At 40.1% G+C, this 27,967-nt stretch overlaps 1 protein-coding gene across 1 annotated transcript in view; it reads right to left on the bottom strand.

Moving 5' to 3' along the window:
* The window catches only part of LOC135083233 (uncharacterized), a 95,106-nt gene that overhangs the window by 2,999 nt on the left and 64,140 nt on the right, over positions 1-27,967 (bottom strand). Inside the window, exons 4-25 of the mRNA XM_063977970.1 lie at positions 26,846-26,916; positions 26,541-26,638; positions 26,104-26,237; positions 23,602-23,823; positions 22,693-22,836; positions 22,283-22,360; positions 21,738-21,917; positions 21,009-21,200; positions 20,562-20,594; positions 19,329-20,189; positions 17,730-17,853; positions 17,057-17,165; positions 15,573-15,777; positions 14,463-14,689; positions 12,499-12,690; positions 11,557-11,704; positions 10,644-10,860; positions 9,603-9,707; positions 4,332-4,564; positions 3,424-3,593; positions 1,510-1,713; positions 546-694 (exon numbers count right to left, since the gene is read on the bottom strand). Coding sequence (XP_063834040.1) covers positions 546-694; positions 1,510-1,713; positions 3,424-3,593; positions 4,332-4,564; positions 9,603-9,707; positions 10,644-10,860; positions 11,557-11,704; positions 12,499-12,690; positions 14,463-14,689; positions 15,573-15,777; positions 17,057-17,165; positions 17,730-17,853; positions 19,329-20,189; positions 20,562-20,594; positions 21,009-21,200; positions 21,738-21,917; positions 22,283-22,360; positions 22,693-22,836; positions 23,602-23,823; positions 26,104-26,237; positions 26,541-26,638; positions 26,846-26,916 — 4,096 coding nt within the window. The remainder of the gene's footprint in view (positions 1-545; positions 695-1,509; positions 1,714-3,423; positions 3,594-4,331; positions 4,565-9,602; positions 9,708-10,643; positions 10,861-11,556; positions 11,705-12,498; positions 12,691-14,462; positions 14,690-15,572; positions 15,778-17,056; positions 17,166-17,729; positions 17,854-19,328; positions 20,190-20,561; positions 20,595-21,008; positions 21,201-21,737; positions 21,918-22,282; positions 22,361-22,692; positions 22,837-23,601; positions 23,824-26,103; positions 26,238-26,540; positions 26,639-26,845; positions 26,917-27,967) is intronic.

Raw genomic sequence — 27,967 nt, 5'->3', positions numbered from 1 at the left:
TTCCTGTCTGCCGCAACGAGATATTTTTGATTGGTGGTATCACATAGTTTCTTGAAGGAAATAATGTTGAGGTAGTACTGCACAGACGCTTGGGGCGTAAGCGGGGCGTTGTCTCTGCATCTAAGTCACCCATATTGCTGTGTAGACCTCTGTATTGTAGCAAGCGCATTATTGGGGCGTTGATGGGTTGTTGTCTACATAATATCTAACTCACCCATATTGTTGTCGCGGCCGCTGTAGTGATCGTGTGTCATGGTAATACTATAGGCTATACTGTACTGTAACTGCGCTGTTAGCAGGGCGCGGCGTGCGTCCGTGACTTGCGGCCATATTACACTAACGCGGGGCGTAAACGGGGCTTTGTCTCTCTAGTAACTCACCCAAGTGTATTATTGAGGCGTTGATGGGTTGTTGCCTATGTTTACATATCTAACTTACCCATACATACGCGGCGTGCGTCCGTTAGCGTGCGCCGGCGACTTGCGTCCGTCCGTATTACATTAACGCGGGGCGTAAACGGGGCTTTGTCTCTGTAAGTAACTCACCCATATTGCTGTCTTGGCCGCTGCAGCGATCGCGTGTCATGATAATACTGTGCTGCGCTGTTAGCAGGGCGCGGCGTGCGACCGTTAGCGTGCGCCGGCGACTTGCGGCCGTTGCCGTTGGCTGACAACTTGTGGCCGTTGGTTGGCGTCTGAAACGATGTGAAAGTTAAATTAGGTTTCAGTTTTGTTTAACAAAGTAAGTTGACGGTAGAGGTTTATAATTACTATGCAACTTGTTCTACTCCGCTAGTACCACACGGATGATCAGGTTAAAATCAGGGGCCTTCATCATCAAGTCTTAAATCTCCGCTTCAGCTAGATTCTAATTTACCAGCAAGCGCAAGTCGTTGGTGGGTCCTTGGCGGGTCGTTGGTGGGTCTTTTGTGGGGCGGTAGCGGAGAGTTGGTGGGTATTCAGCGGGGCGTTTGTGGGGCATTGGCGGGTGTTTTGTGGGGGGTTAGCGGGGAGTTGGTAGGTCTTTTGTGGGGCGTTAGCGGGGAGTTCGTGGGGCATTCGTGGGGAGTTGGCGGTTTTTTTTAATCTACCTTGACCGGCGTCATCCTGTCCATCCTATGCGCACTACTCGGCCTGGGCGGCGGCGGGCCGGTGGGGCGTAGCGGCGGCGCGCCGGACGGCGGGCGGGAGCGAGGCGCGGTGGAGGCGGTCATCATCAAGTCTTCAGGAGCTAATCTAATTTACCAGCGAGCGCGTTGTTGGCGGGGCGACTACGGGGCGTTGTCGAGTCGTTGGCGGGGCGTTGATGGGTCTTTTGTGGGTCGTTAGCGGGTCTCTTGCGGGGCTTTAGCGGGGAGTTAGTGGGTCGTTAGCGGGGCTTTTGTGGGGCGTTGGTGTGTCTCTTGCGGGGCGTTAGCGGGGCGTTCGTGGGTCGTTAGCGGGGAGTTAGTGGGTCGTTAGCGGGGCATTCGTGGGGCGTTAGCGGGGCATTGGTAGGTCTTTGTCTCACCTTGACCGGCGTCATCCTGTGCGCACTACTGGGCCTGGGCGGCGGCGGGCCGGTGGGGCGTAGCGGCGGCGCGCCGGACGGCGGGCGCGAGCGCGGCGCGGTGGAGGCGGTGGCGAACTTGTCGTCGTTCTCGAAGGGCTCGAAGGCGTAGTTGGTGTTCGATGAGGAGTAGTCCTTCCACGCCGATGAGGGGATTAGCTGGTCCTGGAACAATGGGGTTACAATAGTTACAATGTGAAACATGATTTACAATGCCTCGAGTGGGACTTTGCACTGGAATAAAAAGTTTGAAAAAAATGTGATGTGAAATGAGTAATGAACGCCTGTTCAAATCTAATACCGCAATAATCTTTAACCGCCTCTGTGGTCTTGTGGTAAGACCACCTGCTTCAGACGAAGAAGTCCCGGGTACGATACCCAGTGGGGGCAGATTTTTCTGTTCGGTTTGGTTGGTGGTAGGGCTTGTTCTAAGTCCGCCTGGCTAGCTACCACCATCTTACCTAAGTCTGTCGCCATAACAACAATGTTAACAGCATTGTTGTGTTCCGGCAGTTAGAGGTAAGATAGCCAGTTCCTCCGTGGTTGAGGATTCCGGGTGAAGCTCGCTTCCACCTTCGGCCTGATCGTCACTTACCATCAGGTGAGATACAGGCCAACAGTTTCCTCGTTGTGGATAAAAAAAAATACACAACGAACATGGGTTCGATATCCACCCTAGGTCTTAGGTAGGGACTTCTTATCGCTTCCCATGCAACGGATCTGCTCAGCGTGTAGTATAATTTCATCCACATAAACCAAAATGGAGCTGTGCAACGGCACAATCAAGTGTCAAACAAAAAGGATCTATAGCTAGGGGTTGATACAAGTTCTATACCTTACCCTTACTAGTTCCACGGCCGCCATACTACGTGCAGTATAAACTTCATCCACGCTGCACAAATTATTGTTATCAAGCGAAAAATTACCCCTAAAGATTCCTAACAACTAAAATGCTTTACCTTGCCCTTGCTAGCTCCACGACCACCATACAGCGTACATAACATACAGCTCGTAATAGCGCCATCAGAATCAGCGCTGTCGAATAACTCTTCTTGTGCGAAAATAAACCTAGGGCAGTAGCCATAAGGTCTGTTATTCCTTACCTTGCCCTTCTAGCTGCATGAACGCCGTACAGCAAGCAAAGCAAGTTCGCCCTCCACACTGTCACTTGGTATCAAGCCAAATTGGTATGAAGCCAAAAACGACCCTCAATTATTGTCATAAGAACCATAATCCCTTACCTTGCCCTTGCTAGCTCCACGACCGCCATACAGCGTGCAAACTGCTTGCAGTAGCGCCACCAGTATAAGGGCAGCTACACAACCGGCCACTACGTAGAGTTTCGTCTCAGCTAGGCCGAAGAACGTACGATCGCTGACTCCTGTTCTTGTGCGAAAATGAACTCAGGACAGTAGCCATAAGATCTATAATTCCTTACCACGCAGTCATCCACTACGTATAGCTTCGTCTCTGCTAGACAGTCAATTGGCATCAAGCCAAAAAGGACCCAATTCATCAGTCAAGGAGCACAGTTTTTCACGTTACTAAAATGCGTCCGCACCGTAGTGTCAAGCCAAAAACAACTTTCAATTACTGTCATAAGGACTATTATTCCTTACTTTGCCACTGCTAGCTCCAGAGCCGCCATACAGCGTGCATAACTTCGTCTCTGCTAGGCCGAAGAACGAACGAGCGCTGTCTCACTCCTCTTGTGCGAAAATAAACCTAGGGCAGTAGCCATAAGGTCTGTTATTCCTTACCATGCCCTTGCTAGCTGCATACAATAAGCAATACAAAGTTCGTCTTCCACACTGTCACTTGGCATCAAGTCAAAAACGACCCTCAATTACTGTCATAAAGACCATAATTCCTTACCTTGCCCTTGCTAGCTCCACGACCGCCGTACAGCGTGCAAACTGCTTGAAGTAGAGCCACCAGTATAAGGGCAGCTACACAACCGGCCACTACATACAGCTTTGTTTCAGCTAGGCCGAAGAAGGAACGAGCGCTGTCCGATTCTTCCTCTTGCGGGCGATATGATACGACTGGAAAATACGAGAAAATTTAAATACTGGGACATTTTAGACTCGTCTAGTGAAAACATACGGGTCGAATTGAGAACCTCCTCCTTTTTTTGAAGTCGGTTGACAAAGTAAGAAAATCTTGCAGTATGGGTACTACTAAATCAACAGAGAAACTGAATTACTATGTATATTATACGTATACGTAGAGCTTAACAAAGGGAGATGCTTTCAAATACTACAAAAATTTGCACTGGGTGGTTTGCTAGGTAAGCCTCGAGAGCCCTTGCTTTTTGGAAAAATGTTCTTGGGAAGTAATTAAAAAAATATTGCAATACATTTTTGATACGTTAATTAATTTTCATTAAAGCGAATAAAAATAAAGAAAAATGACAATGAGGGCTATCGTTTTAGCGCTCACCAGTTAGCGCCACTGTAGAGTAAGGTCCTGTCACTTGCTAGTAGCGAAGACAGTGGCACCAACTGGTGAGCGCTAAAGTGGCAGGAGGACTATCGCATTTGTAATCATCAAGATGGCGCCACTGTAGAGTAAGGTCCTGTCAATCGCCAGGGGTGCCAACTGTTAAGTATAAAAACGATAGCCCTCATTGAATTGATTGCAGAAAACTGAGGCAGAAAATTATAAAAAGAATCTCGACAATTTTATGACTTTCACAAGCAAATTATTTGTGAATAGTCCGGTCTCCACATTTTATTCTTATCAGCTTGTCTACTACTTAAAAAGTGTTAAAATCAACTTACTGCTCATAGGTTCAAACACCAAGAAGTCTGGATCCACGTTCACATTTCCCACTCTTCCTAGCGCAAGCGTCTCTCTCACCGCCGCCTCCCACTTCACCTTATCGCCGTCCTTGTCTGTCTCGTTGGCCGCGACAGAGACGGCGCCATCGAGCGAGCGCGCGCTCGAGCCTTCGATTAGGTTGGAGTCGATCGATTTGAGAGTCAGTTCGGCGATTATTGCTTTTGTTTCGTTCCTGGAAATAAAGTTATGGAATCAATGGACCTATTTTGGAAATTCAAGCGAGAGATGCCTGAAATCGACTGGAATAGCGATTACAAGCAATACTGATGTGTCATCATTATCATCATCTGTTGCAAAAGATTTGTTCAGGATTTTGGTTAAGAAACTTGCAATATTTAGGCCCAGTTGCACTACCTAACTTTGACCGTAACTATAACGATAACCGGTGTTTTTTAATATAAATATGCACGTTAACAATAAACAATCTCAAGAGCTCATAAATGCAATGAATTCATTTAATTTAAAACAACTTATTAACGAACCCACGCGAGTAACTAAAACAACTTCATCCTGTATTGACCTAGTATTCACAAACTATACCAGCCTAGTAAAAAAATCTTACGTTGAGGATTATGGACTATCTGACCACAAAGCCGTCCAAGTCAAACTAAATTCAAAGTGGCATTATGAAGACAACTGCACTCTCTACAAGCAAAAAAGAATATTTACAGAAAGCAATATAAATGTGTTTAAAAATTCACTAAAAGAGCAAAATTGGGATAAGATCATAGACGAAAATAAAAGTGTAGACTATAACTATAATTCATTCATAGCAGTAGTAAAAAATAACCTAAATAAACATATTCCATTGAAAAAAATTAAAATTAAAAATACTATAAAAAAAACTTGGCTTACTACAGGAATAAAAAAATCTTGCATCCATAAAAGAGCACTAGGCATACTTGTAAATGAAACAAATAGTGAAACCATAAAAAATACTACAAATCATATACTAAAACATTAAAACGTTGTGTCAAAACATCTAAAAAGCTAATGTACATAAAACAAATGAAAAACTCTGACAACAAAATAAAAACCATGTGGAATATTATAAATAGTAAAACTGGAAAAAATAAACAGAAAAAATACAAAAACATGAAACTGGTAATTGATAATAAAAACATTGAATGTCCAAAAATGATCACAGAAACATTTAACAAATATTTTGTTACCGTTGGCCAAAATAATAACAATAAAATCAATATAGGGCAACCTGTAATTGACCCCCCAATAAATTCATTGTACCTAAACCCTGTAACACGCGAAGAAGTAATTAAAATTATAAACCATCTAAGAAACAAACATAGCTATGGTGTAGACGGGATTCCACCTAAACTAATAAAACAGTGTGCTGAAGAATTATCACAACCTCTTACCTATTTAATTAATCAAAGTTTTCGCGACGGAGAATTTCCCAACCTGTTAAAGATATCAATAGTCAAACCGGTTCATAAAAAAGACGACAAAAGCAACCCTAAAAATTATAGACCAATAGCAATCCTACCATCATTTTCAAAAGGAATTGAGAAGGCCATGTGTAATAGACTGTACACATTTTTAGAAAAGTTTAAAATTCTAGATGATTGCCAGAATGGATTCCGAAAAACTAGATCAACTACCTTGGCTGTATATAAATACATCCAAGCTGCCCTGCAACATCTAAATGATAAAAAATATGCCTTGGGCATATTATTAGATATGACCAAAGCATATGATAAAGTTTCACATAACATCCTATTGTCAAAATTATATGGTTCAGGTATACGAGGTACAGCTTTTAACTGGTTTAAATCATACTTGTCAAACAGAAAACAAATAGTCCAAATTGATTTCCACAACACTACAACTAACGAGATAGAAACAATAACATCCGAAGAGAGACACATGACCTGTTCCATTCCTCAAGGGAGTGTACTAGGCTGTGTCCTCTTTTTAATATACATTAACGATCTTCCAAAAATACTAAACAAAGAAATATCATTACCTATACTTTTTGCAGATGACGTATCAATCCTAATTAAGTGCGAACAAAACTCGAGCCCCGACATCCTTATAAGTAACACATTAGAAAATATTACACATTGGCTGGAACTACATAACTTAGAAATTAATCTTAAAAAAACAAAAGTAATACAATTCCGACCATATACAAAAGCCCCTTTAGACATCAATATAACACTTGGAAAAAATGTACAATTAGAATCAGTAGAAACTTTTAATTTACTAGGACTACACATAGACACAAACATTAACTGGAAAACGCACATAGATCAAATAAGAACCAAAATATCAAAATTTACATACGCCCTATTTGAAATAAAACACAGCACAAACACAGAAACAGCACTAACAGCGTATTACGCTTATGCATACTCCTGGCTTAAATATGGAATAATGCTATGGGGCAACAGCGTTAATGCCAATGACTTATTTCTATTGCAGAAAAAGTGTATAAGAATCATAGCCCAAATAGATAACACACAGAGTTGCAAACCTTATTTCATAAAATACAAAATAATGACCCTAACAGCAATATATATCCATGACCTATGCTCATTTGTTTATAGAAATACACATTTATTCAAAAAAATGCAAGACACACATAACGTTAATACTCGACACAAAGAAAAGCTATGCCTCCCATACTCCAGAATAAAAATGTTAAATACCAGCCCATATTACATGGCCATCAAGTTATTTAATAAACTACCACAAGAAATAAAAAATGAACAAAAGTACACAACATTCAATAAAAAGTTGAAACAATACTTAATAAATAAATGTTACTATAAATTAGATGAATATTTAAATAATAAATAAAATAATAATACAGGACTGATTTTGTGATAAAACTAATACACTAACGTAAACTGAATAACTTTTAATGGCGCTCTGGATTGTAAATAAATACTTAAAATATAATATTATACTTACCTACAAAATAAATAATTATATAGCATGCATGCAGCTCTCCAAAAAATTTGCAATACCTAAACTAGGTTACTAAGTTTTAAGCACTGTATTTAGTTATAAGACCTTATGTACCTACACTTAGTGAGCAAATAAATGAATATGAATATGAATATGACAGTTTTTTGACGTTTGTCAAAGTTAAAGTAACATGGTGCAACCCAGCCTTAGATTTAACTTCTGTGATTACTTTGTAATATCATTACTGTTAGAGCGTATATCATAATTTCTGAAGCCTCGTAAACGAAGATTCTAAAACTTCCCTTAAGAAACAACACAACAGTTATCCTCATTTAAGGTAGCCCGTCGACCTCATAAAGGTAACAGGAAGGCGCTGGATGCAGGCCGCTACCAACCGTGCGATGTGGGAATCATTGGGGGAGGCCTATGTTATGAAATGATGATGATGGTGTTGTTGAAAGGGTGCCCTCTCAGACGCATAACATTTTTCATCATAATTTAGTTTGGCATAACAGTATTTGCATAAAGTTTTTTCGCATAAACTTTGACATGCATAGTTTTCTAAATGCATAATGGTTTCTTAGGCATAATAATAACTTTCTCTAATTTTCAATACCATAATTTAAATAATCATAAATGTAAAGAACATAATTTTTATATACATAAAGTTTGTTTTTAATAAAATACTATAAACATAATTTAATTATTTATAACATTTAAAGTCATAAATATTGTCTATAAGAGCAACCAACATTGAAGAGTAAATAATTATGTATTTGTGATGTTGCGAACGATGCTCCTTCCACCTTTATACTCTTTCGGCCTATAGATTTGCAAAAACTAAATTCTCCGTATCATTGTCATTTTTGTTCTTAATTTTTGACCTGTCTCTTAGAAAACTTAAGCTTGTGAAAATACATTCTGTTTGATCTCGAATCCCTCTTATCTATTATAACGCACATATTATACAGTCCACATTTCTTTTACAACATTAAGCTTGCCTGGTCTGAAATTATGTTGATCCCGACTGGCCGTGGTCTCTTCCACGTGGTACTAGTCTGCCCTATACTAGAGTGTAATTTAAAAGCCGGAGGCGCGGAGGGAGTGCGGTCCTCGCTCGCTGTAACATATATCCGGCAGCCGTGCGAGCTGGAGCGGCTGAGGCTGGTCGCCAAAGGCGACCAGCAAGCCGAAGCTGCGGAAGCGAGCATGGCATGCCGGGTATATGTTACGCCAGAGCGGAAGGACCGCACTTCCCGCAGCGCCGGAGATAAGGCAATCCTAATGCTTGCTTGCATGCTTGCTTGCTTGCATGCATGCTTCCTTGCTGCATGCTTGCTTGCTGCTTGCTTGCATGCTTGCGTGCTTGCTGCTTGATTGCGTGCTTGCTGCTTGATTGCATGCTTGCTGCTTGCTTGCATGCTTGCTTGCTGCTTGCTTGCTGCTTGCTTGCAGGCTTGCTTGTTTGCATCCTTGCTTGCATGCATGCTTACATGCTTTCTTGCAGCTTGCTTGTTTGCATCCTTGCTTGCATGCATGCTTACATGCTTCCTTGCAGCTTGCTTGCATGCTTGCTGTTTGATTGCATGCTTGCTGCTTGCTTGCATGCTTGTTTGCATGCTTGCTTGTCTATTTATATTTGTTAACTTATAACATTTTTATATTTCATATTTGTTAAAATTATGGTATTTTGTATATTATGAATGGTAATATTTATGGCATTGGTTTAGATGCCAATAAATGTTATGCCTAGAAATCGTTATTAAAAAAACAAGAATACAAAAAAAATATATACTAAAATATTATTATAATAAAAGTGGTTATGGCAAAAAATAATATGCCTTATGATTTATTCTGTATGAACGTTATGCGAAATGATGAGTATGCCAAAAAACTTTATGCACTCTTAAATTATGACAATATTTTTTATGCAACCGAATATGGACCCTTGTTGAAACTGCTTTTTATACCAAAATAAGTTTAAATTACACCTTCCAACACCGGGGAACCAGATGCAGGTTACACCCCTACATTGTCGACATTCTACCAACTCCCACTAAGCGTTTCGCTAACTCTTTTATAATGTGAACAAGGAATTCGCTGCCTGCTGCTGTCTTTCCCGAACATTATAATCCGGGCCTTTTCAAGGCGAGAGTGAATAGATACTTACAGGGCAGATAAGTACCATCCTAGACTGCATCTCATTTAACATCAGGTGCGATTGCAGTCAAATACCTGCTTTGTGCTGCATAAAAGGAAAAACAAAAGGTCAAACTCACTGCATAAATCCGTTAACAATCACACCCTGGAAGCCCTTAGTGCTCTTCATCTCACTGGCTAAGCTATCAGCCACCTGCTTGCTCAACTCTTCGTATTCCTTAGACCTACACTAAACTTAAACTGCTTTAGCTTGGCAGCAGGGTTCTGGAGTGGAGACTACGTACCGGAAAACGCAGCGTGAGACATCCACCCACAAGGTGGCCCGACGACCTCATAAAGGTAGCAAGATGCTGCAAGCAAGCAAGACGCTGGATGCAGGCCGCTACCAACCGTGCGATGTGGAAATCATTGGGGGAGCCTATATTCAGTGGAAATGACGAAACTGGTACCAAAAGAAGTTCAAACTCACTGCATAAACCCGTTAACAATCACGCCCTGGAAGCCCTTAGTGCTCTTTATCTCACTGGCCAAGCTTATCAGCCACCTGCTTGCTCAACTCTTCGTACTCCTTAGACTTACACTAAACTTAAGCTTGGCAGCAGGGTTCTGGAGTGGAGACTACGTACCGGAAAACGCAGCGTGAGACATCCACACACAAGGTGGCCCGACGACCTCATAAAGGTAGCAGGAAGGCGCTGGATGCAGGCCGCTACCAACCGTGCGATGTGGAAATCATTGGAGGAGACATATGTTCAGTGGACGTCCTGTGGCTGAAATGACGAAACTGGTACCAAAAGAAGGTCAAACTCACTGCATAAATCCGTTAACAATCACGCCCTGGAAGCCCTTAGTGCTCTTCATCTCACTGGCCAAGCTATCAGCCACCTGCTTGCTCAACTCTTCGTACTCCTTAGACTTACACTAAACTTAAACTGATTTAGCTTGGCAGCAGGGTTCTGGAGTGGAGACTACGTACCGGAAAACTCAGCGTGAGACATCCACCCACAAGGTGGCCCGACGACCTCATAAAGGTGGCAGAAAGACATTAGGTGATGGCCGCTACCAACCGTGCGATTGGAAATCATTGGGGGAGACCTATGTTCAGTGGACGTCCTATGGCTGAAATGACGAAACTGGTACCAAAAGAAGTTCAAACTCACTGCATAAACCCGTTAACAATCACACCCTGGAAGCCCTTAGTGCTCTTCATCTCACTGGCCAAGCTATCAGCCACTTGCTTGCTCAACTCTTCGTATTCCTTAGTCCCGGGCGCAGGCGGTCGGAAGCTGTCAGCTAAACCGGTTATCCGGATTAGCATGGTATAAGCGGTGAGGCCTGGGATGGCTGGCTCGGTGGTTAGTTCCTCTTCTGGGGGCTCTGGGAATGGAAATAAATAGGGTTAATTCTAACAGTGTGTAAGTCATTTTTGACGGTTTTAACATTTTGATGCCATTGGATGAAGAAAGACCGCGAGCTTTTTTCCGACCACTATCCTCTAAAATGCACATTTTTGACTTACGCACTGTTAGAACTTCACTGACGATATAACTGAATGTTTCAATTTTAATTTTTTTTTATGTGGCTTGGTTCCAAGTAAAGATTTTTGCTTTCTTTAAAAAACTACTTACGGTTTATGAATAAATTTGGATCAAATTCAGATCAAAAACCAGACAATAAACCAAAATAATACTGCCTTAGCGCCTTAGATGAAATGGGAAAAAGCTCGGAAAAAGAATGACTGAAATGAAGACTGCGTAAATGCGCAGGAAACCCAAAGTAACCGCCATATCCCGCAGAATTGCCAAACTTAAGTGGCAGTGGGCGGGGCCATAGCTCGTAGAACTGATGGCTATTTGGACATAAAAAGGTTCTTGGGTGGAGACCACGAGCCGGAAGACGTAGTGTGGGCAGGCCTACCACTAAGTGGACTGACGATCTGGTGAAGGTCGCGGGAAGAACTTAAATGCAGGCAGCGCAGAAATCTTGGGGGAGGCCAGTCCAGCAGTGGACGTCATTTGGCTGAAAGGGACGAACGAACAGAAGAATAATAAGATTAATATTTAGGAGTCTTACCAGGACCACAAGGCTTGATGCAGACCCTATTCTCTGATATGACGGGCGTCTGCAAATGCTTGCTGGTGCGCTTGTTCACTGGCTCGAAGGTTCCGCCTTGCGTGATGAACATCATGTACAGGCACTGGGTATCTGTGAACGCGAGATCCTGGGAAGACAATGAAAAATTTATAAGTAACTTTGGATAAATAAATATGAAGATATTACACAGCGCCATCTAGTCCTAAACTAAAGAAAGCTTATTCTATGGATACCAGACAACGGCAATAACATTAAGGCCCAGAACACACGGTGTAACGCAATTGCAACGAAACTGCAACTTCTAGTTACTTTTGAGCTGCAAGTTTGAAACCAGTTTGAAACCGGTTTGAAATGGTCGCGTCATGTGTGGTCTCTCAACGGAATCTATGGCAGAAACTTAGATGCAACTCAAAAGTAACTAGAAGTTGCAGTTACGTTGCAATTGCGTTTCACCGTGTGTTCTGGGCCTAAAAGTACGAGTAGATAAATGCGTACCTACTAAAGGTTATCGAGAAATGTACCTTTTTTCACAAAACGAAAAGTATATATTTTGGTCAACACAGCGTTAAGTGGGAAAATTAACTTTTAATTTGTTTTTGACTACATAAAGTACGTAGGTCATTCTTGGGGAATAGTGTTAAAATATTTAATAAAATAACACAATCTCTTATAGAACTATGTACCTATTCATAAATTCAAAGTAGAGGTTAACCTCTTCTTAAGAAAATCCTTATCAAAATGAGGCTGACAAAGGTGACTGAGTTCTTTCCGCCACTTCTCAGCACCAGCCCATATGTTGTCCCGAAGTGGTGGTAGGGCAAGCTATATTTGGGACGTGTATAAGTGCCCTAGTAAGGGCCTATGTACTGAATAAACTATTTGAATTTGAATCTGGTTCCCACTGGGAGTCAAGTCACTTACCTTCTGGTCGCCAGTGTCCCTCTTCCTAACAAAGGTGAGGGTAGTCACCCCGTCCACCAGGCTGCCAGATTGCTTGTTCAGATCCTGGCGCGGGTCGACCCTGGGTGCGGAGTAGCCTGACACCCAGGTGTCCATCAGGAATGGCCTTCCCGACCGGGATTCCACCCAGCCGATGACCGCGTCTGTTTGAGACTGGGATAAAAGTTATATTTAAAGAATTTTATCTCTAAAAAGAATTACAGTCACTGCGTACCAATGCCGGTTACAGGCATATTTTTTGTGTCAAGATGTTTGAACAAATATTAATTTTGGAAAGTTTTACTTTTTGCAAATCAGAGTTCTTTACTTTTTGCTGAAAAGGGGTTAAAATTAAATGACAGCAAATATTTAAACAGGTAAGTAAATAGGACCCGGAAAGCTGCAGTCCGCGAGGAATGGCGCCGTATTACGAGGAACATCACTCTGAATCGTGATTCAAGATGATGACCACGACCACTCTGACAAGAGTGTACCGACTGAGAAGAAGAAGAAAGTAAATAGGTAATTATCAAGGTAATGTAATTAAATGCTTGCTTTAAATATGAAACGAAAATATTAGGCCCATACGCCCATATCTATCCACTTTTTATACCAAAATAATTAAACTCAATTTATTAGATAAATGCCCGTTTTCACCATCAATCCCTATTTTTTAAGTGACTCCTATGGTAACACATAACAGGAATTTTGTTTTCATATGGGTCACTTAAAATAGGGATTGATGGTGAAAACGGGCATAAGACTACAGACTTCGGCTGATACAGGGTGGCCCAGAAGAAAGTTCACTTTTGAAAATGTAAGGAAACGAAAACTGTAAATTTTTGTAAAACTTGAACCATTGTAATTTAAAGAAAATTTCATGCAATTTATTTTTAAATTAACTTTCTTTTTTAAATTTCATCGTACATGTGATTGACATTTACAACATTCAGTCAACATACATAAAAATTTTGGAAAACTTTCGTAAGAGTTACCTTGAAATGGATTCAGGATGGATGAATGCTGCAGAGTTTTTGGATTTTTAGAGTATACTGTGCTCATAATGTAACCTCACAAAAAGAAGTCTGCTAGAATGAGATTAGGGCTTCTTAGTGGCAACGAGATTTCACCCCTGCTTAGTTGGTTTGTTGCATCGAAAGGATGATAAATTTTTGAGAGCGCTATACTGGCATGCTGAAAAGCTTTTTGATTTCAAAGTGGCAAGATTCGCAAGGCTATGACAGGAGCATTTGGTTTCATCAAGATTGGGCTACGTGTCACACTTCAAATGAGAGCATTTAGATGGTAAGAGACTTGTTCCCACATAAAATTTTTTTTAGGCAGGGGTGACATCTCCTGGCCACCAGGAAGCCCTGATCTCACTCCAGAAAACTCCTTTTTGTGGTGTTACCTTAAGATTAGAGTATACTTTTATAATTCAACAACCATGCAGCAACTGAAGCTGAACATTCTGCAATAAATGGAAAATAGGTTTCGAGGTAATTCTAACGAACGCATTTCAAGATTTTGATGTATCGCACCTTCGGTAGAACAAGGGCACAATTGTCAAAAATTGCAAAAATGAGTTAAGTATGCAGAAATACTTTAAAAATGTGTAGCTAATAATTAATAGCTCTCCTGTAAAATTGCAAAAAGTGCAATTGTGCCCTTGTTCTACCGAAGGTGCGGTATGTTGATCGAATGTTGTAAGCGTCAAGGAAATCTCCTAGACGATGTAATTTAATAAAGGTAAATTTAAAGATAAATTTCATTTAATTTTCTTTGAATTGTAATGAATAAAGTTCTACAAAATTACACAGAATTTTTTTTCTTGAATTTTCAAAAGTGAATTTCTTTCTGGGCCACCCTGTAGTTGGGCCCGATTCTAATTGTCACGAAGGATCGGCCACGGCCTAGTTTCAACAAAAAATTAAAATTAAACTCACCATTTTCCTATCATTGCTGAACCCAATCCCCGTCCACTGATTCGTATGCTTGGTCTTGATAGTAAACCTGATGGAATCCTTCCCCCTCTTCAATCCGAGATACTCCCAGGAGGCGTGGTATTCGCAGGTATTGTTGGCAACACTGCAGTTGGCGGGGTGTTGCCAGTACCCCCCACATTTGTCGGGGAGGGCGAAGACTCCGCCGGAGAAGGAGGACTTTGCTTCTTCTGTTGAGGGTGATTAAGTTGTTAATCGTTTGGCAATCTTCACACATACAGGTGTCCCAAAAACAATGAACTCTGCAACTCTATATCCAATTTTGACCTCAGTAAAATTAATTACGACACCCTACATAGATCAAGAGGCTGTAAGCGGTCGTAATTTCAGGGTGTCTATGGACTATGGAGTTGTCGATGATAAGGGCAATGGGTGAAGGGATTTAAATTGTAATTAGCTACTCATAGAGCATTTCGCCTAATTTAATTAATGTTTCAGAAAATTAAACTGGCTCTTTCCTTGCGGAAAGGCTCTTACCAACGAGGATTCTTTGGTAATTGAAACAAAATAAAAATAAAATCACCTAAAGAAGTTAAAGCTCCTCCACTCCTCGTTGCGACCCATGTCCATGATATTTCAACTCGTCTTGTCTGTCTAGCTCCAATAGTACACAAAAATGGACCCTAATATTCTAGGAATACCGGCCACTCCTCTCTGCGAATGTTTGTCATCAGTACGATGCTGTCATCTCCAATGATACGCTAAAGTAGACTCTATTGCTCTATGAATATGTCTCAAAATCGCTCACCAAAGAAGTTAATCCTGGTCACACCCCGCTGCGATCCATGCCCGTGATACTTCAACTCGTCTTGCCTGTAGAAGTCTCCGGTAGCAGCCGTCCCCTTTTCTAAGTCCGAAGCGGGAGAGTGCACGTATTTGTTGGGGTCCTGTCGTTAGGCTAAAGTAGTCTCTATGACTCTAGGAATAGCTGACCATAGGATTTGAAGCTTGTCACTTCACGCCTATAGATGTATCCAGCGCACTCCGCACTGGCTCCAATACTACACAAAAATCGACCCTAATATTCTAGAAACATGTGTCAAAATCACTCACCAAAGAAGTTGATCCTCGTCACTCCCCGCTGCGATCCATGCCCGTGGTACTTCAACTCGTCTTGCCTGTAGAAGTCTCCGGTAGCAGCCGTCCCCTTTTCTATGCCCGAGGGGGGCGAGTGCACATATTTGTTGGGCTCCTGTCCCCTCGCCCAGATGATATGCATCAGGTCATCCACTATGGAGTGGTCGGTGGGTTCTTTGGCCTGAAAATAAGGGCAAAAAAAGGTATTTGTTAAGGCACAACAAGCTAAACACTGTGGTATCTTATTTAATTTTAATAAATGCCATTTTGCATTAAAATTTGTAAAACATTAATAAATATTATAAGGGCTCTCGCCCACGGCGACTTTTTGTAGTGATGCTGTCGCGCGTTTCGTAAACGAGCGACTGTATCGATATAAACGCGCGACCGTTTCGGATGACATCGGAGAGAGAATGAAGGGAGGGTTACTAAATCGCGTTTGCATCTCGATAGAAGCGCGAGAGTATTGCGTTTGTATCTATTTATTTATTTATTACGGTATACCAACAACATTACATACAAAATAATTACATGAAAATCTTACATATAGAAGTTTAGTGTGTATGCATGCCAATAACAGGTACACACAGCTTTGGCTAATATACTTAGTTTATTTCAATTAATAAGTAGATAAGAAGTACAGTCAACAGCATATCAGACCACATAATAATATATTTGTTGTAGAATAGCTCACACAATGATATTATATAAAAACAAAAGCAGATATGTTATAAGCGCTCGCGCTGTGAATACTCAAATACGTCCCAATTGGGACGTCTTGTGTTTAGTCTTCGTATGGCCTGCGTCGTGCGCAATCGCGTGCGTACCACACCGTAAGTTCCTGTGTTCTTACCAAAATAAATAAAAAATGCCATCGTGTGTGTTTCGAAAGTGTACCAATTATGACTCTAAAGTAAACAAAATACAAGGGATCTCTTACCACATGTGATTATGCAAAATTATTTAGTATTTATATTTTCAATTATTTATGCAAACAATCAAGACGCCATGCGCCATGTTCAAGTAAGAAAGAGAAAGCGATCTTATTTTGACGTTAGAGCGGTATAAGGATGCGTGCGCTGCGGACATAGATTAGTTAGTGCAGAATCGTTAAAACTATAGCTATCTCTTTCATTTGCGTGCTATTTCGTATCTTTTGTTTCACTTATCAGTTACATTTGTCAATGTGTGCAATTTGGAATAGCTCGGCACGGATTAAAATCGTAATTTCTATGAACGTAACATATCTATAGTTCTATAATATCATTGAGCTCACATCGTATCGCGACAGAAGCACGTTTATGTGGGATAGGCACACAGAAGCGACCGCAAAGTGACTGTATCGCTGCGAACGCGCGACAGAATCGCTACTGCATCGCTACAAAAAGACGCCGTGGGCGAGGGGCCTTTCAGAACGAAACTATCGCGTATCATCCAATGGGAAGAATTCATTGCTATACCTTAATCTTCTTCCTGAACATAATGGTGGTGACGCCATTCTCCTCGAACCCAGCGGCTGCTGTGACGTCATCGTGGCCTCCCCAGAAGGTGTCCACGCGTGGGGTAGACCTGGAAATCAAAACATGTTCTTAGAAACTTGGAGTAAATAAGGACGGTGTGAGAAAAGGGTTTTCATCACTTGCTGATAAAGTCACTGTAGTTTACGTTGGGAACTTATCTGTCAGATAAATAAAGTTAAACTATATGTCTGAATATCCGAAAATCTAGATTCCATAAAGGTAAACGAAAACCCTCGGTATTTTGCAGTAATGAGGTATTTTCATACTTGTCTAGAACCGTTTGAAAGTCTTTAAGGCTAAGCTGCAACACCTTATTTGAACCGTAACTATAACCATAACCGGTGTTTTTTGTATGGAGTTTGACAGACTTGAAGTTTGTTATAGTTAAAGTAAGATGGTGCAATCCAGCCTTAGGAAATCATTATATAGGAAAACGCAGCGTGTGACGTCCACCCACAAGGTGGACCGACATCATAAAGGTAGCTGGAAGGCGCTGGACGCAGGCCGCTACCAACCGGGCAACATGGAAAGCATTGGAGGAGGCCTACGTTCAGCAGTGGACATCCTATGGCTGAGATGATGATGATGACTGTCAACTGTAATGCTACATTACCTGTCTCTAGTGTAATAGTCCAGAACGCGATGGTAGTTCCCTCTAGCGGTGCCTATGACGATATCGGTACAGTCCATGGGGTTGAAATCGAACTTGGGAGTGTATTCGTGTGCAGGGAAGTAGCCTGGAATCATCAACAATCTATTGGATACTAGTGTCAAAATTGAGTGAATAAAATAAGGTTACCCTACAGATTATTGTCCCGAAGGGATGATAGGGATATTTGGGACATGTAAAAGTTCTTTATGTAGGCCACATACTAATACTTTAAAGTTTATAGAGCTGTTGAGTTTAATAATATTTTTTTATAATTAGATTATTTTCTGTACCTACTCATGAATATGTAAAAATTCTACACCAAATAAAATGTATGGCTATTGAATTGAATTAATTTTAGTAAATCTAATTCTCAGATATATTTTCAGTTAATTTTTAAAACTGCTCAACAATCAATCTATGTTGATATTTCTGTCCATATCTGAACGTTATGTAAGTAAGTCTATTAATGTTACTACAAGTAAATGTTTTATTGAGGGTAAAATTAACAGAAAATGTATTTAGTTAGTGAATCGAAAAGTAAATAATAGTGAAAGTTATCAATTACTGCTGAAAAGAACATAACAAAGTTAATACACAATTAAAACATCTGAGGAAAGGGTAAAAGGATAGAAGGAAGAATGATCTTGAAACAACAAAGCGAAGCAAAGGCAAGGCACGAAGAAGCATAGAATAAAGAAGCATAGAAGTACAGACACAGATAGAAAAAAAGTAAAGATAAAAAGATAAGTAGTACTCGTGCAGAACACAAAGATAGATTATACAAACGACGATCAAATATGAATTTAAGATTATAAAGAAAAGATTAATAGATTGTCTTTGGTCAAACTAAAGTCAGTGATTGGTTGAACTTAAATATTTCGACCAATGACAGGTGTGAAACTATTTTTCAGTGCAAATTCATATAAGAGAGTCGTTTATGAATAAGGTCTGAATAAAATACAATTTCAAAACTTTGAGTCAACATTTTACAATTTTACTTCATCTAGGAATAATTCTACATTTGGAAATTATTTTTTATGGTAAAAGACAAGTTACTCGTATTTATTATGAATTAAGATAAGTTAGTCACAGAACAAATATATTAGTCTTCTTCAAATGTAATTTATTTAGTAGACGGTTTCTATGTCAGTAATAATTAATTATATTAATGTCTACTGTGCTATACATAAATGCTATACAAATATAATTCAATGTAATCCATTGATAAAATTAAATTGTTACCAAACTTTTAATCTTCTTAATTAGTAATTTTTTTATAGTTCTTTATTTTATTTTATCAATGGAAATAAGTTCTTCAAGTGGGTACAGTTGACTGATGATTATTCTTTCTCATTTCGCTTTGTACCAACTCAAACAACCAAAGTATAGTCTGCTCCAATAAAAAATTGCAATCTCGCAAACAAAAATGGCCGACTAGGTACAGCACACTAACTAAATAACGTTATAAGTAGATCACTGTTGTTTTTATCGTATTAAATTGCTGTAGAATATTATTATTGCTGCAGACTATACTTTTTAAGTGCAAAGCTAGTGCGTTACCTGCTTCTTCGGTAAGTCCCTTGACTAGCAATATCTCGGTATCCGACTCGGCTTTAGTGGGTTCTGGGGATGGTTCTGGCTTAGATTTGGGTTCTGGGGATGGTTCTGGCTCAGATTTCGGTTCTGGGGAGGGTTCTGGCTCAGATTTGGGTTCTGGGGATGGTTCTGGCTCAGATTTCGGTTCTGGGGATGGTTCTGGCTCAGATTTGGGTTCTGGGGAGGGTTCGGGTTCTGATTTGGGTTCTGGAGAAGGTTCTGGCTCGGATTTGGGTTCTGGGGAGGGTTCGGGTTCTGATTTGGGTTCCGGGGAAGGCTCAGGCTCGGCTTTTGGCTCTGGTTGAGGGCTTGGTTCTGATTTCGGTTCGGGGGACGGTTCTGGCTCTGATTTGGGTTCTGGCGTGGGTTCGGGCTCTGATTTCGGTTCTGGGGATGGTTCAGGTTCAGATTTGGGTTCGGCCGTGGGTTCAGGCTCAAATTTTGGCTCTGGATTAGGTTCTGGCTCTGATTTAGGCTCCGCTGTAGGTTCTGGCTCAGATTTAGGCTCAGCTGTAGGTTCCGGTTCTGATGTAGGTTCAGAAGTGGGTTCTGGCTCAGAAGTGGGTTCTGAGGTAGGTTCAGGCGTAGGCTCTACCTCAAGCTTAGATGCAGCCTTGGGCTCTAGCACCGATTTAGTTCCCGGAATGGGATTCAGCGCGGAATGGTTAAGTGGTAAGCGTTTAGACTTTGGTGCAAACTTTGGTTTAGATTTAGGCTTTGGGGTAGACTCAGATTTGGGTTCTGGGGTGGGTTCTGGCGCGGAGGTAGGTTCGGGTTCAGGGATAGGGGTGGTTTCAGGGACAAAAGAGGTCGTTGTTTCCACATCTGCAAAAATAAGGGGACCATGCAGCATTATATACATTAGTGTTTCTCACAGACCACATATCCCATAGATGTCGGGTATAATGACATCTTACACGCTGTTTCAAGCTTCATAGCTATTGGGACCCTATGACGCCCATTTTATATCATCCCTGAAACATTTAGCTGACCTAAAAATAGGTAGACTTAACAAAACGTGCTTTAGTCAAATTTTGAGGCTATGTGTCCTGTGATATATTATACATTTACTGTTAGTTTTTTGCCAATTATGTGCTATTTTTGCGTGGCAAATGCCTGCTTTTAGCGTTCGTGTGTTATAGTGCAGTTTTTATTACTTTATTTATAATTGCTTGATTTAAAAGTATTGGAACTTACTGCTGTTGGTTGATGTTTCGCGTTTTCGGCGTCCTGTAAAAAATAATACAGTAAAATATTAAAAATTCTGTCAACCAGGATACTACATAATTATAAAGTATAAGTAAAAGTTTGTGAGGCTAGTTATGTTTTTTTAAGTCCTTCACACAAAAACTATTGGGCGGAAAAGCTATACGCCCGTATTCACAAACATTACTATGAGGTCTTACAGTGCGCGTGGACGCACAGGGTGACACACGAACCAATCACAGAGCTGTATTCAACGCTGTGCGTTGATTTGCTGCTTCACTTAAGCAAGCATCGTTTGTGAATACGGGCGATAGTCACCTATCTAAGAATAAGAATAAGAAAAAAACTATTTGACACAAAAAGAAAATAAAATAATACTAGGGTACTTTGTAGAAGAAAACTTGTAACTAATATTACAAATCAAAAAGTATTTGTTACCTTTAGAACTAGAAACTTTGTACGATATGCTCGTCTTGACAGTGACGTCGTTTCCCAAGTTTTTGAAGTCGAATCCGTCTAGCGAATGCATCGCCACGCGTTTGTTGCGGTTGTCGCTCTCTATTGGAGAAGTTGAAGTGGCTTCTGGCTCGGGCGCCGGCTCTGAAGTGGGTTCTGGCTCGGGTTTGGGTTCTGAAAATGTGAAAAATTTAAGATAAGATTGAATTTGAATTATTTTCATTCTATTTTTTAAACATTATCACGTTCAGGGAGGGCACCAAACTAAAATTAATGATTCGCCATAATTATTACCTGACTACGAGTGTTTTATTTTTCGAAAGATATTAGGATAATCCCTATACCCAAACAAAACCCACCATGATCGGAATTAGCAAATCTATAAATTAGAAAATAAAATAATCGTCAAGTTTAAGCAACATGTAATGAGCTGGGAAAGAATAGCACTATTTTTAACAAAGTCCAAGAAATATTATTTTATTCTATGTATAGTTTCCTTTATTTTAATTATCGGGTGGATGTTGTTAATCGTTTTTAATTCAAATATTATATTTAAGGTGGCCCGACGACATCGTAAAGGTAGCAGGGAAGCGCTGGACGCAGGCCGCTACCAATCGATCAACATGGAAAGCTTTGGGGGAGGCCTATGTTCAGCAGTAGACGTCCTATGGCTGAAATGATGATGATGATGATGAATTCAAATATTCTCACCTGCCGTTGGCTCAGGCTCGGCGCTCGGTTCGGGCTTCGCCACGGGTTCGGCGCTCGGTTCGGCCACGGGTTCGGCAGCTGGTTCGGCCGCGGGTTCAGCCGATGGTTCTGGCTCCGCTTTCGGCTCCGGTTCCGCTTTGGGCTCCGGTTCGGGTAACGGCTCTGGTTTTGGCGTACTCTCTAAAATAAGAATAATAACGATACAGATAAAACGTAATATGGTTTTGAATTTTTTTTTTCATCTTGTAACAAATTGCAAATTCGCAATCGCTTCTAGTTTTCTAATTAATTAATTGTAACTAAAAAGTGCATCCCCAAGCAGGCTCTGGATTGGAACCCCCAAGGAAAACGCAAACGTGGTCGCCCCAGGCAAACTTGGCGGCGCACTGTAGCGGACGAGGCGAAGAAGATCGGCAAGACTTGGAGCGAGATCAAACGCGAAGCTCAAGACCGAACGCGATGGAGGACCTTCAGTCAAGTAAGTCAACTAAAAAGTGTAGCTTGGTATGCTGTCGACTGTACTTCAAAACATTTACTCAACTTACGTTTTTCGTCAATAGAAGGCCCCAACACTGGAAAGTTTTTACATTCTTTCGTCAGTCCACTTGGTCGCCAGCCCAAACCTAAGAAAGAACAGAATTATGTTGTAATCACATTTCACTTCAAACTTAAATTAATTGGCCTAAAATACAGTAAATTCATTTTCTGACCCATTTAGGAATCGAACCTAGGGCCTAGTGGCATCAACTTTCAAACCACTAAAGAGACGTGAATAGAAAAGGCAAGACATTTTTCAATCTATTTTAAAAGCAATACAATAGTGACTGAGTTTCTTGCGCTGCTTTTTCTCGCTACAGGCCCATTTATTGTCCTGAAGCAGTGGTAGGGTTAATACTGGGACGTGTAAAAGTGCTTTTTAAAAGTCTACTTGCATAAATAAATGAGTTTTTTTTACCAGCATACGATGTTCCGTTGACCATCATGATGACCTCAATCTCCGCTTCATCCTTCAGCACCCTCCAGTACAAATTGAACTCCTTTGAAAGCTCCTTCTTTGTGTAAAGACCTAAGTTCACCTTCTTGTCCTTCCATGGTGCCTCTGAAAAGTAAGAATAGCACGTCAAAAAGGTGAATTTTGTCGGCCGTTTGGTGTAGTGGTTCAGAACGGACTACTATGCCGAGAGGTTCCGGGTTCAATTCCCGGCCGGGCAGAAATTGAAATGATGAATTTTAATTTCTGTGACGGGTCTGGGTGTTACTATGTATAATATGTATGTATTTAAAAAAAAAAAAAAAGTATATAAGTAGTGTATCCGTCAAGCTAGCACCCATAACACAAGCATTAAGTTGCTTACTTTGGGGCTAGCTGGCGCTGTGTGAAATTGTCCAAAGATTTATTTATTTATTTATTTATTTATAATTTGTTTATGGAAATAAATAATAGATGGCGCTATCTGGTTAGTGTCGCCACTCGACACTAGATGGCAGTAGTACGGTTAACATTTTGAACGAAAATGAAATAATGGATTGTTAAGGACGGTTTGTAAGTAGAATTATGGTCCATATTTCACATTATTCAGACCTTAAAAAGACGGAATAAGGGTTAAACTAAAAATCTTGATGCAAATTACAACTTTTCAAATTGTACAGAATTAATTTTCTTCTTTAACATAATTCATTGCAAATAATCAATACTAGATGTCACTATCGTCAAATTTAACACTCGAATATACAATTCTTTCTGATCATGTGTAGAGTAAAACCAGGATTGAACAATGCCCTTCAAAGCATAATAAACACACGGAAAAATTAATCTAGCGCCCTAAAAACCTCGTTAAAATCATGCAAAGTGAAATACACTTACTCTTATTACACCCTTTCCCGTAGAACCCGAACGGACAATAGCACACTTTAGCTGGAGCCTCAGTGGAGTTGGTCTCCATACACTTCCCTCGGAGTCCACAGTCGGTATCCTCCAGACACTCGTCAGAGAACTGGCAGCGAGACCCGTAGTACATCTTGTTGCATTTGCAACGGCCTAGGATGTGGAAACCCTTTCCGGAACAGGTCTCGTGGTAGTCTTTGCCTGTGGAGCAATAAAAATACTGTTATCATTGAGTCATAGACTATTTTATATCATACCACTGTTGTATAATTATAACCTTTTACGAGACAAATATATATATTTTTTGTTCTTGTTCTATTGTTATAAAGTATTTAAGATTCATATGTGGTCGACAGACAGCGCATCAAAACTGTACATGGTGTAAAATAACACCTTACACTAGATAATATGCCACAGTATTTGGCTTGCTGTGCTGTCCAATCATAAGTTGAGCAGTAAATAAGTAAAGTAGTAAATGATTTGAAACTGCAAAGCGTTCAGTGAATATCGATCTCGAAAGAATTGAACTTCTTAACTGGTAAGAGGAAAAAAATCATTTTTTTTACAATAGGTATCTCACTAAATTTCAAAAATTGTAGTATTAATTCTGCAACCACCAGGTAAAGGCTTGACGTAAGAAAAAAGTTTTACATAAGTTTCAAAGTTAAGTAAACTGTAAAGTGAATCTTTATTTACTCTTCATTTTTTCCAAGCAGACGTTTCAAGCCTTACATCATAAAATCATAATTTACACCTACACTCCACTTCCTAATGCAAAAGAACTTTCTCACAGTTATTACCGTTAATTTGTTAGCTTTTAGCACCAATGCTTTTACCGCAATCTTATAAAACCATTCATTGTGACTCTAGATAACCATTATTACAGCAAAATAATATCTTCAGTGACCATCTCTGTTAAGTAATAATTTTGCAATCACCTAAGCGTAGATAATACCAGTTTTTGATTTCAATAAAGGTAAGTGTAAAACAGGTTTTTATGTAGGTATGGGAATCATTATGTACAAACCATAATGGTTCTATACATATAACCATAAGCTGTTAAGTTTATGCCTAAATGATTGTGGTGTCATTATTATGAGATATATATTTTGTACAAACGAAGAAGAAACAAAGACACTAAACCATCTGAAATGTCGTACGTACTCATACCTTAATCTCTTTAATTTACTAAGGAATATTTAGAAGCTAACCATAATATTAGCCTTGATAATTTCGTTGTTATTGTCTTTGATAATAAACAATAACTATTCACATTGTTCCAGGAAACTTGCTACCAAGGCCAAATGTAATTTATACAAATATTTACATAAATGTCACATCAAAATTAAGCCTGATCATAACTTCAAAACAACCTGCTGTAGATTAAGATCGTCCTTGTCAATCAAAAGGCTACTTTCTTCATACCAAAGGTACTTATAAGTCTTGAATAATTCATTACTTTGCATTTGAATCTGTCATACAAGTAATCTTTATCTAATCAACAAAAGAAGTCAACTAATTGTAGTGGTTGCTTAATAGTGACCAAATACCAAAAACTAGTATTGTGAATTAGAGGTATGTGGGTGTGAAAACCAGTCTTAGGAACCTGGCTGTCTGACTGACATTCATAACATTCTTCATCACTGTGTCATAAGCTTCCCCCAAAAAACATCTTGACGTACGGCACATAAGACGAGGTATACGGTTCGTTTAACACCAAGGTTGAGCGGAGCGGAGATGTGTTTTGAATAACCAATCAGATTTCATTATTTCCACATCTTTTATTGGCTCCGCACAGCTCCGCTCCACGCCGCGCCGCCATCGCTATCAAATTCTATAGAAAAATGAGTCCGCCCGACACATCTCTCTTCTCCGCTCCACTTTGCCTTGGTAGAAACCGGGCCTAAATGGCGATCAAGGAAGAAATAAACATGCAACAACCCAACCAGTACGGCTAGCACGAATAACTTTCGAGTTTGAATCGTTTGCCTATTCGAATCGCCATCAAAAGATTTAGTACGACAACAACAACAGCGCTCTTGCGAACGTGTCGTAAAGTTAACTTAGTATGAGAAATGCTTGCACGAAACTTATTTTGAGAGACAAAATTGTCATGTTATCGTTTAATTCGAAGGTTGAGTATAGAATTTTATCGAATATGCAAACGATTCGAAGACGAAAGTTGTTATGCTAGAGTCTGTCTGCCCTATGTCGAGGATTGTGGGCCAAATCCTCAATTTGCCTTTGGTAAATTGAAAGGCTGTGTTCTTACAAAATGGCAAGAACGACAAGGAGACAAAATGAGCTGAGGGCTTGGTGTGAGTTCACATCAAACGTCGTCCTAGTGAACGCGAAAAAAATGTACAGCGCCCCTAGTCCGAACTAAAGTTAAAGAACTAAAATTTTCATAAATTTTTAACGCGCTCACTACTTAGGACGTCTGACGTTAACTCACACTATGCCCCCTGAACATTAACTTACGAGGCACAATATCGATGTCAGCGCAGGACCAGAACCGGTAGTTGGCGCCCCATTCGCCAGCCTCTCGTTGCAGTTGTAACGTGCAGTTCTCACAGGTGAAGTCGCCGGGCAGACGGACTTCGTATTTTTGGGCCCTGGAAAGTTTAATTATATTTGTAATTTATTGAATTCGTGTAGATCTTAATTTTAATTATTTTTTAAGTAAAAAGTTGCAACGAAATACAATGGTTTGGACAGAACAGTTCTCGAGTGACAACCACGGGCCGGAAGACGTAGCGTGGGCAGGCCTCCTACTAGGTGGACCGACGATCTGATGAAGGTCGCGGGAAGAACCTGGATACGAGCAGCGTAGGACCGGTCGTTATGGAAAGCCTTGTCCGGCAGTGGACGTCATTTGGCTGAAACGAACGAACGATAAATAATTAAGTAATACTTACGTAACGTCATCTCGCACGAATTCAGAGCCAGCTGCTCTCGGTGTCAGGTCCAGAACTGGCCGTTCCAGCTCATCTAATATTCTCAAACTGAATCCACCCTGTCAACACATAAATGTAGAAGATGTCGTGAGTTTATATCAATCGACATACTTAGTATCAATAAATGCAAGATAAGTGTAAAAAAGTGACATTCCCATTTTCCCCTTACAAGCTTGCCCCATTCTAAATTTCCCTAAAAAGGCAAGGTTAAACATCCTCTTATGTTTATTGGTTAAATGTGACATACAAATCTGAAAGAAACTTACACGATGCGCATACGCCAAATGCCAATGGACTGTAAATGTTGAACCCGCAACAAATGATGTTTTTAATGTTCCTGAAACAAAAAAAAACAATTTCTTAATAATCTTAGCCAAAAAACAAGCATTTTTTCTCATCAATGAACAATTTTAAAATATGTAATTTGCGCCATCTGTCGGCGAGTAGAAGTACTACCTGAAGATGACACCATTTAGTTACACAACCGGTCACAGGTGGCGCAAACGGTTCCAATGAATCTCATTGTGCTTGAGAAAATTACTTCACTAACTGGATTTTCTATTCTTCGGCATTTAACCAAAGCAACAAAACATTATGGTTACGTAAAAAACACAGTTCCCATCGTTAATTGTCCATTTCCCTCTTAACTGTAATCAAATTAGATAACTTGACACCTTAGAATACTTAGAATTGAGATAAGTTAAGAAGGTTCACTACTTATTCATTAAATTCTGATTGACTTTAATTTAAAAACTCATAAAACATATTGGGAGTAAGTGTAATATACTTATTTTTAGTATTACCTAAACAGCTTTATAGCTCTTTAATTAAAGAGAGCGCAATTTCATTAAACGTGTGCTTTCAAAAGTAAAGTTGCAACTTTATTTTTGTTAGATGACTAACTGTATCCGTAACATTGGAGACACATCGAATATCATTTATCACAGTCAGTAACTACCTAGGTCCTACCTACATTACGATTACATTACCCTTTACTCAATTTTTTTTTTATTTTATTTTATTTTATTAGGGACAACAAACAATTGTACAAACGGTTTTACAAAAAGTCTTACAGATATATCTTAAATAAATGCACAACCAGCACCGTTATCCACGAAAATAATAAATAGAACAGCTACTAAGGTCGCACACGTTTGAAGTAATTATTTAACTGATTTTAAGTTTCTGACAATAAATTCCATGCTAAGTTTGGTAGGTTAAAATTGACAAGTTATAAGACAAAAGTTAGGAAACAACCGTATTACCAATTATTTAAGTTGGCTTAGTGCAGTTATACATTACATATTATACCCACAGTCAAGGCTATACGGCAAGCACCGATCACACAACAGAAAACGAAAATGGCAGACAAGGGAAATGCAACAAGT

Source organism: Ostrinia nubilalis, chromosome 23, assembly GCF_963855985.1.
Source record: "Ostrinia nubilalis chromosome 23, ilOstNubi1.1, whole genome shotgun sequence".
In the NCBI taxonomy this organism is placed as follows: domain Eukaryota; kingdom Metazoa; phylum Arthropoda; class Insecta; order Lepidoptera; family Crambidae; genus Ostrinia; species Ostrinia nubilalis.
The sequence above is the reverse complement of the archived record's forward strand: the minus strand, read 5'-3'. Positions and strand labels throughout refer to the sequence as shown.